This window comes from Lagopus muta, chromosome 1 (genome assembly GCF_023343835.1).
Source record: "Lagopus muta isolate bLagMut1 chromosome 1, bLagMut1 primary, whole genome shotgun sequence".
Taxonomy (NCBI): domain Eukaryota; kingdom Metazoa; phylum Chordata; class Aves; order Galliformes; family Phasianidae; genus Lagopus; species Lagopus muta.
Window position 1 is genome coordinate 129,325,831 of NC_064433.1, and position 14,598 is coordinate 129,340,428.

Below are 14,598 nucleotides of genomic sequence, written 5' to 3' on the forward strand. Positions count from 1 at the left end.
GTAGAGGAACAGGTCATTTCCAGCATGGTCGTTATTTCTGTTACTGCCTTGCATGAGCTTTAGATTGATGAATTATCAGTGTATTTAACTGAGCACAAGTAATTGTGCACAAGTACATGGGCACCCAGCAACATGCTCTGTGTGAGCTGTCAGTTAAACTCCTGACAGGTAGTGAAGGTAGGAAGGTAGGTAGGAAGGAAGCAATGGAACAGTGAAAGGTTGGAAGAAAGAGCAGTGAGTATGGTGGACAATAGACATGGAGGTGCTTGGGGTGAGGAGCTGGAAGCAGAGATCCTAGACAATGAAGTCCCTGTGCCCTGCCTTCTGTTAATTTGAGTGGAGCTGAGACATGAGGATTGTTCCTTTAAAGTTAGTGTGTTAGCAGATTGATTTGTGCCCAGCTTTTTTTTTTTTTTTTTTTTTTTTTTTTGAAGCTTTTTTCCTAGCAGTGCTGGAACTTGGTGATTTCAAACGTTTGTAAGGGTTGAAATGTTTGCAGAGCCTGTGGGTTTTGTTCAGACTGCCGTTATTCGTGCAGAAGTAATTGAAACATGTGGCATCTTTAATTATTTAGGATTTAGGAATATTTTCATACGTGATGATGTACTGAGATAAAACAACGAAGCTGTTATCAAAAGATAGAGGAATTTAATTTTTGCAGTTGCTGCTTTTCTGAATGTTACTGTGTTTCTGACCCTTTGCAGACTGTTCTTTATTTTTTTTCCCACTGCTTTACCCAGTCCTTTTTAAAAGCTATGTGAAGCTTTCACATTCATGAGATGCTTTGTGAGGGGTTCACAGGGAAGCTGTATGCTGTAGGAAAAGGGATCTCTCTTCAGTTTGTTCTGGAACTGTTCTGGCCAGTTCTTACTCTGAGAGTGATCATGAGCAGCCATTTCTCACTTGTCTTTTCTGTGTTGCTTGGGACTTCTTTTAAGAGTTCTCTTCACGTTTGCTCCCTGCTTTTCCAAGCCGAAAGGCTTTCTGCACCATGAAATTGTTTCATATTTTAAGCCCATGCCTGTGCTTTTTCCCTCTGTACTTGTGGAACTAGGATGACTGGGCCATCCAGAAGATTCAGAAGGCTCAGGGGCAACTTAAAGATTTTTCTTTTTTGTTCCTTTTCAAGTATTGCTGCTAGTGTTCCCTTTTCTGCCATGTTTTCTGCCTTATTTCTGAGCTGACAGTGTGTTTTGTGTTCAGGGTTAAGAAAGTGAGACAAGTGTAAGACAATCTGGATGCTTATTGGGATTAAGGGTTTCTGAGTTTTCTTGAAACACTGATGCAAGCTTCCCAGGACAGCCATCAGTCCTGGTGTCCTATCTCCTCTCAACATATTATACAAATCCTGAATTCTGTGGGGAATCTCACATAAGCCTATAATGACCCTTTAAGTTACTGATGGATTTTAATGTGATCCTGATTTTGGAACAGAAATTCTTTATCAGTTTCTTTTTGGGCTAAGTCCAACTATTACTTTAATCACACCAAACCCAGGACCACTGTATTTTGAAAGAACATTGATATTTCCTTTGTGATACTCAGGCATTTGCTGTTTGAAAAGATTAAGACATAGCATTTTTGTACTAATCCAAGGCCTAAAGCCTTGTTTTCTAGCTAAATATGCCCTCCATTTTGTTTGCTTTTTCTCCAGTAGCACCATCCTTAAGTGTCAGCCAGTTCTTCTTCTCAACATCCTTCATAACAACCTCCAACCCTGCCACACACACAATTTCTAAGCAACTGGAAATACAGCTGTAAAAAAAAAAAAACCCTGTAAAACAGCAGACGGTGTGGATGACTTAGAAACGTTTTGTGCACTCCTGTAGCTTTTATCTTCCCAATTGCTCTGGTCTTGTTTTTGAATGGTACTTGGCACTTCATGCAGCAGCGCACTGCAGCATGCTTAGATACTGCAGTGATGGGCAAGCTGCAGAAAACCCAAATTAAAGGGTTGTGTAGTGGTGATTGTGTGAAGTGTGGTCTTAAATCCTCAGAGCTCAAAGAAACCGTGGCCTAAACAGGAGCTTGTCCCAGTGGCAGAGCTGAACTGTAGTAGCTGCAGTTTTGATCAAGCCAAAGCAATCACTTCATCCCTGTGCTGCTCCCATAGCATGCTTTGTTTTACTCAGCAGCTTGGAGAAGGGGTCAAGATTCATTAGCAATGTCATGCAAATGCTTTTAAGGTGCATTGTACCATATAATGTGCAGATAGGTATGCTTGACATTCACATTCACGAAGAGTGCACTGGATCTAGCATTCCTGAAGGGAGTAGGGACTGTGCTTTGAGCTGGTAGGCTGGCGTTGAAAAGATCCCTATCCATTGGACAGGGAAGTCCAGAAGCACACTTTATGAGGAGAGAGGGAGGGACTGCTGTGAGTTGAAGCTCAGTAAGTTTATGAATGAGATTGCCTGATCTGGTGCCTGTGGCAGCAAGGAAGTGGGATCATTAACCGTAGTGGTCCTTTTCAGTTTTCTCTTTATATTTTTAAATAGATGATGGCAGTCGGTTGTAAAGTGCTCACTGTGAACTCCTTCCTGGGAAGTATCACAGAGACACTGACATAAAATGATTTGATCCTGAAAATACTTCAGGGCTCGTGTCATCCTTTAGCAATCACCGCTGCAAAGCTCTGTTAAGCCAGCAGGCTTTTCATCCACTTAATCTACTTTGGCTGCTTGCAACCTGTGTTGATTAAAATGGATAAATTACTGAGATCATCAACAGTGATTAAAAATGAAAAAGAACTGGTGATCCTGTAATGTGCCAAAACCTGCAGCCAGCAGCGCTGGAGGGAAGGTAAAATCTGTCTCACTTTGTCGTAGGTTGATTGGGAGAGAGTTGATTCCTCAGTCCTTGAAAGTGGTACTTCTGTTGCTTGGAAGAGGAGCAGGAGGAAGGCAACCTGCAGGATGTCAGAACATACCTGCTCATTGAAAAAGATTGAAGAGTGCAAGTGATGCTGGACTTAATGTTTTCTATGTATATCTTTTAGTGTTGTGGGAAAAAATCACTTATGGCTTAGGTTGGAAGGGACCTCAAAGTCCGCTCAGTCCCACCCCCTGCCATGGGCAGGGCTGCCCCCCACCAGCTCAGGCTGCCCAGGGCCCCATCCAACCTGGCGTTGAGTGCCTCCAGGGATGGGGCACCACAGCTTCTCTGGGCAGCTGTGCCAGCACCTCACCGCCTCTAAGTGAAGAATTTCCTCCTAACATCTAATTCAAGTTAGGTTTATTTGAAGTTATAAATTCTCAGAAGAAAAATTCAGATTACTCAGAAATAAAAGTAGTACAAATAATTTTTAACAGAATGGTACAACTTGTACGTGTTTGGGCGGAACAGATTTTGTTTAGGTAGCTGTTCCTGTTTTCAGCTACAAAATTGTCATAAATAGAATACCTAGGTATTTACAAGGAGAAGTGATTAATGGATCATTTATTTTGCGTTTCAATTCAATTTGGACATATTTAAAAACACATGCAAGTACGGTATTATTTTTCAATGTTATAAATGCTGCAGACTTCCCCTTCTGAAACCTTTTCTTAAGTGCAATTTGTTTTGGACACTATCAGCTGGAACAGCTTGACTGGATGCAAACACTTGATGTGCAGTTCTTAAATGATTCATTTTCAGCTTCCCTATGCCTGTGCAACTTTGTGCCATTTACCAAGAAATGCCTAACCCACAAGCACCCCCATCCTGTCCCTCATTTTGCTTCATTTAAATTTAAAGCAGAATTGAAGTTGTAGTAGGTGCTGACTAACTTCTTCCTCCACTAAAACCATACTGCTGTAAAATGTGAATTCTGTGATTACACAGCATTATCACAGGGCTGATAGCTTAGGAGAGGATTCAGACTTGCAGATTCTCAGGCTCTTGGAGCCCTCAGTTCGGAGGGGATGTTTGTTCACATCTTTTGCAGCATTCCAAGTCCTTGTAGTTCTTTTCCCCTTGTGCGATGTACAGCAGTAATGCTGTTTGTTAGGCCTGGTTTCTGTTGCTATGTACATAATAGAACATCAGTCAAGTATGATGAAACATTCAAGCACTAGTTTGGCCACTGAGTTTTGCATTGTGCTTAGGTGTTTGGAGGCTCTGTGCTTTCCCATCCTCAGGTCTGAAAGGTACTGGCCTGGCTTTGATGTTATTCATAGACAACAGTAGTGTACAGGATAAAGTGCAGTAGACACACACCTAGTAATTAAAGGGTTAATAATTATGTCTTTGTTTTATTATTGTAGATTTGTTCGGACTGTGCTACCATTTTCTCAGGAGTTCCAGAGAGATAAGCAGCCCAATGCTCAGCCCCAGTATCTCTACGGATCAAAGGTTGGAGTTTATTCCCTTTACGTCTATGGTTTGCCAGTATTTAAGGGTATTGTTTCACATGAATGTTACCAAAAATATTCATATATTTTATGCATATGAAAGTTACTAGAGATGGACTCGAATACATTCTGTGGTTGTGTTGAATTCAATGTACGCTTTGTTTTTAGGCTGTGCCACGAAGTCCACAGTGTATTTTAGCCAAAGTGCAAGTGATTAGTCTGATAGTCTTATCTGATGGCTAAAAACAGCTCCTGCTCTCAACCACCTTGCACTGCAGCTGCTTGTAGTGGCAGAGCAGGCTCAGAGAGTAGTCAGCTGGGGAAAGGAGAATGAGAGCCCATCCTGAGTGCAGCCACTTCCTTGCTATGCTGCTAAAGGTGTAGCAGGAAAGACAAGAACAGGTGGGAAAAACAGCTTCAGTTATTGTCTGGCATAGCAGGAATATAGACACTCTTACTATCCTAAACTATCAGATACTAAACTGCTTGAATTATTCTAGAGAAAATGTACCATATCTTTGGCAACTTCAAACTGAGGATGTCACAGTCTCTGTGATGAGCTTGGCATTCTGGTCAGCTCATCTCTTCATCTTGTACTGGCCTCGTGGTGCTCTGCAGGTTCGTGCAGGATTTCCACAGAAGCCTGTGTGATTTGTAGTTGTTTACTCTGTGCAGTTACACATCTTAGACATAATGAATTTGCTGCTCCCTTAAAATTTTCATGCTTTAGCATGTAAAAGAGTTGGAAAGCTTCACCTTTTAGTTTTATTTTTAATACGGAACAGTAACAAGTGATCATCTGGTCCTGTGAAAAGTGTTTTTATGTAATTGTTCTCCAGCTGGCAATGGTAAATTATAGGAGCACAGGATTCTCTTACATTAGAGTTATTGTGTTCTTTACTATTTTAGGAATTCACCAGATGCTGTGTAAAGACCAGAAAGCTCACTGAATTTAGTGCAGATTGTTAACGTAATTTATCTAAATGATGACACAGTGGGGCGAGTGAGGAGGATTTGCCGGGGAACATTTTATCAGTAAGGTTACATTATTAAAATGAGTTCAGTAATCCTTACTCTGAAAGCCATACGTTTTTAGATATCTGAATATTTTTCTGTAGTGCTATGAAGAGAAGCCATCAAAGGGCTTCTTAGATGTTTGGTTCAAGAGAGTGGTAAGGTGCTGGAACAGGCTGTCTGGAGTAGTTGTGGAGGTTGAACGCCCTGGAGGTGTTTAAGGCCAGGTTGGATGGGGCCCTGGGCAGCCTAGTATTAGCCTAATTAGGTTAATACTAGCGTGGGGCCCCAGGTCTAGTATTAAATGGGGAGGTTGGTGGCCCTGCCTGTGGCAGGGAGTTGGAGACTCGTGATCCTTGAGGTTGCTTTCAACCCAAGCCATTCTATGGTTCTGTGTGTTTCTGGAGCAAATTTTGTAACTAGATGCACCTGTGTTAGCAAGGATTCCTTACTAGTTCTGAATTTTTACAGAAGTATATATTTTATTCTTGACTCCAGTGCGTTTTGGAATTGAGAATATCAGAATGGAATTGTAAGGAAATTTCTACGTACACAGCAAGTAACAGGTGGTGTTTCTTACACGATGGGTGCTACAAATTCCACAGTGATATTACCATGAGATGTTATTCTGTGTACTGCACAGCCAGTAGATGCACTCTGTGACAAGTTTTGAGTCTTTTAACTGTTAAACTGTTCAATTGCTACATGTGTGGTTTAATAGAGGAATGTGGAACAGCTGTGTATTTATTTTTGCTGTCTTTCTGAGTATTTGAACTACTCGGAATATTCAGGTAAGCACTTTGTATTGATTAGATACCCAAGGAATGTGTGTGTGGTTTTTTGTTTTTTCTTTTTCTAACTGGATTTTTTGTTTGGTTGGTTTTAAGCAATTATTGGTGTTTATTTAGGTCAGGGCAGAGGCATGGTGGCTCCCTGTGCATGCAAATACTTGGGCGTGTATGGGATTGTAGTAGTTACACACTTGCTGTGCAGAATTTTTGCACAAGCACAGAACTTGTTTGTGAACCACTGATGATATTTCTAGTTTTGATCTCAAGGGGCTCACTCGTTCTCATATATTTCTACATGGGTTAAATCATTTGGTCTGTGTTAATTGTATTCATGTTCAGCATAGACAGTTGTGTCCGCAATCTTTACTGTATCCAAAGTTTTCTTAGCAGTATCTTCATTATCAAAACAGAAGACCATAGGTATAACTTATTCTGGCTGAGCTGGGAGCAGAGCTGGAGACAGGACAGAGCTATTGGCCTTGAAAGTGAGCAGGAGTGTTTGACATTACAATCCCCTTACACCACTGAAATGTGTGTAGGATTAGCAAAATGGATGTCAGCTGAAATTTGGGAGCGTTGGCTGGATGCAGGAAAGACTAATGCAGGTATAAGAAATAGTCTGTTCTGGGCGTTCGGAACTAACATTACGTGTGAATGACTGGTAGAATTGTAGGATATCCCAAGGTGGAAGGGTGCCACAGGGATCATCAAGTCCAGCCCCTGGCTCCACACAGGACCAGTCCAAAAATCAAACCCTGTCTCTGAGAGCAGTGTCCAAACACTCCTCGAATTCCAGCAGCACTGGGGCCGTGCCCACAGCCCTGTGCATCCCATTCCATGCCCTCTGCCCTGTGGTGCAGCCCCTTTCCCTGACCCCCAGCTGCCCTCCCCTGACAGCTCCATGCCGTTCCCTCGGGCCCTGTCGCTGTCACACCGAGCTCAGCGCTGCCCCTCTGCTCCCTGTGAGGAGCTGCAGCCGCCATCAGGCCTCCCCTCAGCTCCTCTGCGCTGAACACAACCTCAGCTGCTTGTCATACACCTTGTCCTACAGATCCTTCACCATCTTTGTAGTCCTCCTTTGGACACTCTTTAACAGGTTTATGTCCTTTCTCTGTGACGGTGGCTGCCCTTGCCTGGCTGTCAGTGCTGTGCTTGCAGCACCTCCAGAGCATTGTTGGCAAGAGTGCCTGATTATAAAGTGCCTGGTTCTGTAGACCAGAGTTTAATAGTCAGCTTTCTGCCTTAAACAACACTTACGGAACTTTTTCACACTTGTATGTCTTCTGCATTTTGTATGTGCTGAGTTATTTAGTGAAAAAAACCTCAGCCCTTTGGAATATACTTCTCCGTATAAAGATGATGGTTTCTATCTGTGTTGGTGTGCAAATAGACACCAGTTTGCACTGTGCCGCATCTTGTTATCAGCTGAATTATTAATTCAAATCTTTGCCCACCACCCTCATCCTTTTTTGGAAGCAAACCTGTAGTGTTTCCCTTACATTCTGAAGAGTTTATCAGTGCATTTCATGATTCACCCTGACTTCAAACAACAGAGAAGTGCTGTCATCTTCATGGTTTATTTAAGATTGGTGTCAGACAAACACTTGTCAGCTGTAGGAGGTGCTGTGCAGGGATGGAGAACACGTTGCCAACTTAATGCAACAAAGATGCCTTCTGAGGTGGTTTTTTCTGGAGAAGAAATACTCTCCTGTTTTTTTGGCACACCTTTCTCCATATTTCACTTGTCCTGGGAGAAAAAAGTAAAGCAGCCTGATGCTTAGATGTGCTCATCTATTTTTCCAGCAAGACGAGGGTTGAGGTTTTTCACAAGCTGTGGGAGTTGTGGTCAGAACAGAGCAGCTGCTGAGCCACACTGCCTGCTGGGATGCATGTTGGCCCAGTGGCTGCCCACCCTGTACCTCTGCTGGCATAGCCAGGCTGTGTCAGTGGGGCAGGCTGTACGTGGATGTCTGTGCCAGTGGCTGCTTAAAATACCTGCAGGCACAGTGAGTGCATCCTTCTTTCAGAAAGACCATGTTACACAGCGATGCAAAGATTTACTACGTTTTTAGGGAATGTAAAGAGATTTCAAGCAGGGTGACTTTTACACATAAACGAGACAAGATTCATCATTTTGCAAAGGTGAACAGGTTTCTGTCTGAGGACTTTGCTTGATACTTTGCCATGAAGTCCAACGCAGAGTGAGATGAGGAGCAGATTTGGTTGTTACAAACAGGAAATGCATTTCAGCACGTTTTTACTTCCTTGCCCCTTGGCTGTACAAAACTTTGAATGTGGTTGGAAGCTGGCAGCTGCTGGATGAGTTCTGTTGTCAAAAAAGGAGGAAGGACCAGGAGCTGCTTCTCTGAACTGCATTGCCCCTGCGGGAAGTCACTTGCCTGCAGTGCGGAAAGGAGCCTCTGGTGGGAGCCACAGAGTGCCAAGTAAGGTTAGCCTGGAGCATCTCTTAAGCTGTATGGAATTGTCCTTGCAGAGGTGCTGTACTGTGTGTGTCCAGCTGAGTGGAGATTTCTGAGATGAAAGGACACCATGAAAACCCAATGAGTGTAGCTGATGTGCTGTGACTGAGCCGTTGCTGAGAGTGGGCACTATTGAGAGCGAGTGAGAAGTGGTCAGAATTGGGCAGTGACACGTGTACCAGCAAGCTCTCATGCTCAGGGCGTGTGCTTCAATATGGCAAACTGAGCTCTCATGTGGAAACTTCTATTCTTGTTTGTATTTCTTAGAAAAAAGAAAGAAAAAAAAGAAAAAAAAAATAACTTGGTCACTGTCTATGTTTGTTTTTATGTCTGTTTGCTCATTTCTATGGAAGGAAAGCAACCAAATCTGCCCCCAGATGCAAGCCAATGGCTTGCTCCATGCTTCTTTTTTAACTAGCAAACTTCTGGGGAACCTCAGCTTTCACCCAGGGCATCAGTGGCTGTGTAGGGCACTGGAAAGAGCCACAAAGGTAGCAGGCACAGATGGGAGTACAGCTCTGCCGTGACCTATGGTTCCCAACTGACAGCAGGGCACTGTCCTGCTGCTGGCGCTCGTTCCCGGCTGCTGGAGACTGGCTGGCCAGGCTCCCTGCAGACTGCAGGATTCTCAATGATGGTGGCCAGCTGGATGCCATCTGGCTGCCTCTCCTGTCTGTCCTGCAGCACTTGGCTCTGCCTGCTGGGCTCCTCCAAGTCATGTGCCTCCCTCTGGGAGGCCCCGGCTTGGCCCTGTGACCGCTCACGCCTAGCACGGCACAGCAGGTGCAGGCAGCCGTAGAGGAGGATTGCGGCAATGATGAGCAGCAGGAGGCTGCTGGCCAGCCAGATGCCCAATGCCAGCTCCTTCTTGGTGGTGTTAGCAGATGCCGGGTCTTGTTCCAGCGTGTTGAACACCTGGCACTGGTCACTGGAAGGGCTGGCGGACTGGCAGGTGACGCACAGGAGGTACGTGGTCAGCGGGGTGAGGTTTTCCACCACGAATGAGGAGCGGCTGGCAGGCACCCTCTCCTCCCTCTGGAAACTCTTCCTGGAGTAGCTGGACAGCACGCTGTTCCAGTTGGGGTGATACATGACACTGTAAAAGCTGTCGGCACAGCTGGCCATTCTGGGCCAAATCACCATCGCTGTGTTCCCTGTGATGTTCTGGACAGTTATTCCCATTGCGGTGTTGCTGTGGTGTATTGGCTTTGCCAGCAGTGATCCCCCTTCCCAAAGGAATTATTGCTTCCTAGAATGGCAGCTGAGATGCTGCAGCACAGGGGATGCTGTGGGGATCATAGCACTCTGTAATTCAAAGAAGGAATTTGTTAGGAAACAATGCTCTTAGCTTTAAACTACATAGTTCTTCGCCAGGTTAAAGGCTAAATATGTGCCTGTATTAGTTCAGTCATTGCTGCTGCCTGTCCACGTGACCAGCTGCATCTTGTCTCTGAGAGATGGTGTATTCTACTGGGTTTGGCTTTGGGGAGCCACTTTCTTCCAAAGGGATTTTCATTTTACTGTGCCCTCATAACACGGAGCCAAGGGGTAATAGCCCTCAGTATCCCATTCAGAATTTGCCTGCTCTCTTTTAAGTGCATAAATGTAATACAGTCCTTAGAATAAAGTCTGTGGGTATTTTGGCCAGAGGAGTTTGTTTCAGGTGACATGAGGTAAAATAAAAACTTCTCAAGATTGAAAACATCCTTTACAGTTGTGAAAAATGCAGCCATCCAACAGGGAAAAAGTGAATGATCAGAAGTTTAAACGAATGCATTAATACATCTCTTCCCTGGAACAGTACTGGAGTATTCTGGTTAGTAAACCAAGCATTTCTGTTAGGAAAAAAATCTTTGTACGTAGCTTAATCTTATGTTAAGGGACACTGTTATGAAAAAGTAATGTTGAACGTTATATTAAACTGAAATTCTTGTCTGAATTGGCATTAGACTGAAGACAGCCAGATGAACCACCCAACTAACGAACTGCTTACCTGTTGCAGTTACTTCTTGCCTGATGAGTGTGTTGATAAGTGGGGTTTGGGTTGGTTTTGTATGTATTGTTTTTTGTTTTGTTTTAAGAAATGCAGCATTTGTTTTTCTCTCTGAGTATCTAGCATTTTATTCTACTTAAATGGTGATTTCTGTGATCCAATTCATGAGCAACTGATTTTCTTACTTGGCAAGGGATGGTAAGAGTGGCAATTGAGTGATAAATTTCTCCGCCACCCACAAGTCTTTGATTTCTTCCAGTCATGGCTAACTGAAAACAAAGCAGCATGCAGAGCCGTCACCAGCCAGTATTTTTGTCTCCCATCGTGTTTTACATTAACTGCATGTTCCCTGCTGTTCTCCTTTCCTGCTGGTGAGTTTGCACCTCTGTATCCGCAGCTAAGGCAGCTGCTGTGATGGCCCCACACTGTTGCCATCAGTCACGGTGCTTAGCCCTGGTGCACTCCAGAAGAGCTTTCTCAAGCTGGGTTTAGTTGGTGAAATACAGCTTTTATCATTGTAGTGCTTTTTTATTTTATTTTATTTTATTTTATTTTATTTTATTTTATTTTATTTTATTTTATTTTATTTTATTTTTTTAATTGCTAATATTCTTTCCTATGCAAAGTCTGGTCAGGAAGGGCGGTGATGCAGTGGCACAGGCTGCCCAGGGAGGTGGTGCAGTCACCATCCCTGAAAGTGTTCCAGAACCGTGTGGATGTGGCACTGAGGGACGTGGGCAGTGGGCATGGTGGGGATGGGCTGATGGTTGGACTGGGGGATCACAGAGGTCTTCTCCAGCCTTAATGTTTCTGTGATGGTATGGTGCTGCCTTCCTGATCAAGTTAAGTGCACTCTTTTCAGTACAGCAGCCGGATAAAGGAACTGAGTTTTCTATCAGATAAGCTTAACAGAGAGACACATTTTGACACGTAACTGACTTCTGAACATTGGTAGGAGCAGACCTTTTCATTGTTCAATTGTCTCCTTTCTAGCTGGTGAATCCCAATTATTTAAAAATGTAATTATTTTTTATAGAACACTTCCTAATACTGTCTAGAAACATTTATTCATCACAGCATTTTTTAAGTAGAGTATTTGGTGCTTTACTAAATAACAATAATACTATTTTTTTCTGTCATTATAACACATCATTTGTTATAAGATGCATAATTAGTACAAGTAAATGTTTGGAAAGCACATCTGGTGTTTTTTGAAGTCAGTACTTACCATTGCCTCCTGGGAGAAATGTCAGACCAGGACTGTCGGGTGGTGATGCCGAGGAAATGAATGAACAGGCACCAAACGTTCTGCATCGTTTTCATCAGGAGTTACTGGAGCTTCATGCTCTCTGTTGCCAGTTTGCTTTCTCTTCCCTTCAGATTCCTGGGACTGAGTTCTCACTGCTCGCTCCTGTCTTTTTCCTCACGGCACTGCTGGTGCATGGTTTCTTTGTCTCTTCTACTTAAATTCAGGCAGGGCCACATCTTGTCTAAAGGTGCTGTTGCCTTGGTTTTCAAAGAACATAGAGGAAAAAAATCATGTCCTTTCCCCCCCCTCCCTTGCTTGCTTCACATTGGGCAGCACGCTGCCTGCACATCCCTGTTATATGCTCCTGTGCCTGTACTGGTGGTGCTGTGAGTGATTTATGTTAGCTCTTGGATGACATCAGCAACCAGCAACTCTTTTTTTTGTTGTTGTTTTGTTCACTTTCAGGAGGGGAGGGAGCAAGGCGTAGCTGAACAAACGTAAGCTCCCTCTCTCTACCTTCCCCTCCCTCTGTGTTAGTGGCATTTTCCCTCGGTGTTTTATGGTTTAGTGCACCATGGGGGGAAAGCAGCAATGATGTGTGATGGGGTTTTCTGAATCCTCGGTCCTGCTTCACTTACTGCTGATCCCGTGCTTACAGGTAGATTATGTCAGGTGCTTCTCTGCAAAGGTTACTTGGAAAATGGTGTATTATTAGATTGGCAGACTTACTGGTATGCATTGGTGAGTTATTTATAATGAAACCATGTTTTTAGGGCTTGCCTTTCTGTGACAGATTTCTGCTGTATGAAGGGAGCTCCCTTTTAACCAGCATACGAGAGAGCTGGTGGCAGTGGGGTGCTTTAAGCCAGTGAAGGAAAATTCTCTTTGTGCTGTGGCTGAAACACTTTGGGCGTGTTTAATGTGTAGATTTACCTGATTGGGAACATCAGGAGAAAGAAAAGGAGTCTTTCCTTTTTGGGATAACTCTATAAAATGTTTCATATGTTGGGACATTTGTCTGCACGCTTAATATTTTACCAGTTCTCATCCTCTTCAGTGTCCCAGATCCTCTCAGTGTGAGCAGAAATCTGCACAGATAGGTTTGTTGTACATGAGGGACTGCAGCTTCGTGCTGTTCAGTCGCTGAGAGTTTGGAATGAACATTGTCTTCACAGGGTGGCAGAAGACACGTCAGCCATCAGCCATGGCAGGGCCGCCTCTAGTGAGTTGCTCAGGGCTGCAGCCTTGAACATCTTCAAGGACAGAGACTGCACAGCCTCCCTGTTTGACCACTCTTCCAGTAATAACGTGTTTAACTGGAGTTTCCTGTTTGTGCCCCGTTGTCCTGGCGCTGAGCACGTCTGAGCTGAGCCCAGCTCCCTTACTACCCCACCAAGTACATTTACACATGGACAGGATCCGCCTTCTCTCCAGGCTGACAAACCTAGCTCCGTCTTTCCTTGTAGAACAGATGCTGTAGCCCTTAATTCTCTTTGTGGTCCTTTGCTGCACCCCAGGTGAAGTTGGCCAACTCCCCTTTGATCCATAGCTTTAGCAAACATTTTCTAAATCCATATCCAGCATCCGTTTGTATATTTCTGCTTACTCTTTGGTGTAGCCAAGGCTCTGAGCTCCACTACCAGTACAGGCTGTGGAATGTAAGGATAGAGCACAGCCTTGCTGAAAAACATGGGATACTGGTGGATGGGAAGCTGGACGTAAGTCAGCACAGAAAGCCGACCAAATTGTGGGCTGCATCAGAAGAAGAGTGACTGGCAGGGTGAGGGAGGTGATCCTGCCTCTCTGCTCTGAGCTGGGGAGGCCTCACCTGGAGTACCACATCCTGATGTGGAATCCTCGGTACAGGATAGACATGGAGCTGTTGGAGCGTGTCCAGAGGACTGCAAAAATAACCCAAGGATGGAACACCTCTCCTCCAAGAACAGGCTGAGAGAGCTGGGGCTGTTCAGCCTGGTGAGCTGAGCACAGCCTTTCAGTATCTAAAGGGGGGCTTGAGAAAGAAAAGGACAGACTCTTTAGGAGGGTCTGTGGTGATAGGACAAGAGGAAATGGTTTCAAACCAAAAGCTGGGATATTTAGGTTCAATATAAGGAAATTTTTTGCAATAAGAGTTATGAGATACTGACACAGGTTGCCCAGATAGGTGGTGGATGCCCCATCCGTGGAGACACTCAGGGTCAGACTGGTCAGGGCTCTGAGTGACCTGATGTAGCTGTAGGTGTGTCTCTGTTCATTGCAGGGGAGTTGGACTAGGTGACCTTTAAGAGTCCCTTCTAACTTGATCCTGTGTTTCTTTATAAACTCCAAAAGAATTTTTGTGAGGGTGCATCCCAGACTTGGATTTGCTTTAATCTTGTGTACAGCTAAGGGGGTTGCAGAACAGAGATCCTTATTAATTAGCTAGAGAGAGCAGTAACTGCAAAAGGCTGTTTTCTGTAAGGGGGTCCTCTTACAGAGGTTTACAACACCTGTTGTGAGCTGAAAATTGAAGTCACTTCTTTTAAGATGTGTTGTACGTAAAATGGACTGCATAGGAATAGAAATTGTGCTTCAAATTCGTGCACCCATCATCCTTTTCTACTTGTGTAAACAGAAAAATACATGAGGTAATGTTTGTGACTTTATAAATGTCAAGTGAAAAATGTCTGGTGAGTAAATACTTTTTTGTTCTTTTTACTTCTTATGGGCTTTTCTTGCTTAGCAAGAGAGTTCCTGCCTT

At 44.0% G+C, this 14,598-nt stretch overlaps 2 protein-coding genes across 4 annotated transcripts in view; one reads left to right on the forward strand and one right to left on the reverse strand.

Moving 5' to 3' along the window:
- CYFIP1 (cytoplasmic FMR1 interacting protein 1) overlaps positions 1-14,598 on the forward strand; it is a 64,112-nt gene that overhangs the window by 32,891 nt on the left and 16,623 nt on the right. For all 3 annotated transcript variants that reach the window (XM_048963893.1, XM_048963878.1, XM_048963888.1), the window contains exon 23: positions 4,245-4,332. In XM_048963893.1, coding sequence (XP_048819850.1) covers positions 4,245-4,332 — 88 coding nt within the window. The remainder of the gene's footprint in view (positions 1-4,244; positions 4,333-14,598) is intronic.
- Positions 7,504-12,759, reverse strand: LOC125701672 (fibronectin type III domain-containing protein 9-like). The gene is made up of 2 exons (XM_048964057.1): positions 11,838-12,759; positions 7,504-9,921 (listed from the first exon to the last, which is right to left on the reverse strand). The coding sequence occupies exon 2, from the start codon at positions 9,796-9,798 to the stop codon at positions 9,145-9,147; it is 654 nt and encodes a 217-aa protein (XP_048820014.1). The 5' UTR covers positions 9,799-9,921; positions 11,838-12,759; the 3' UTR covers positions 7,504-9,144.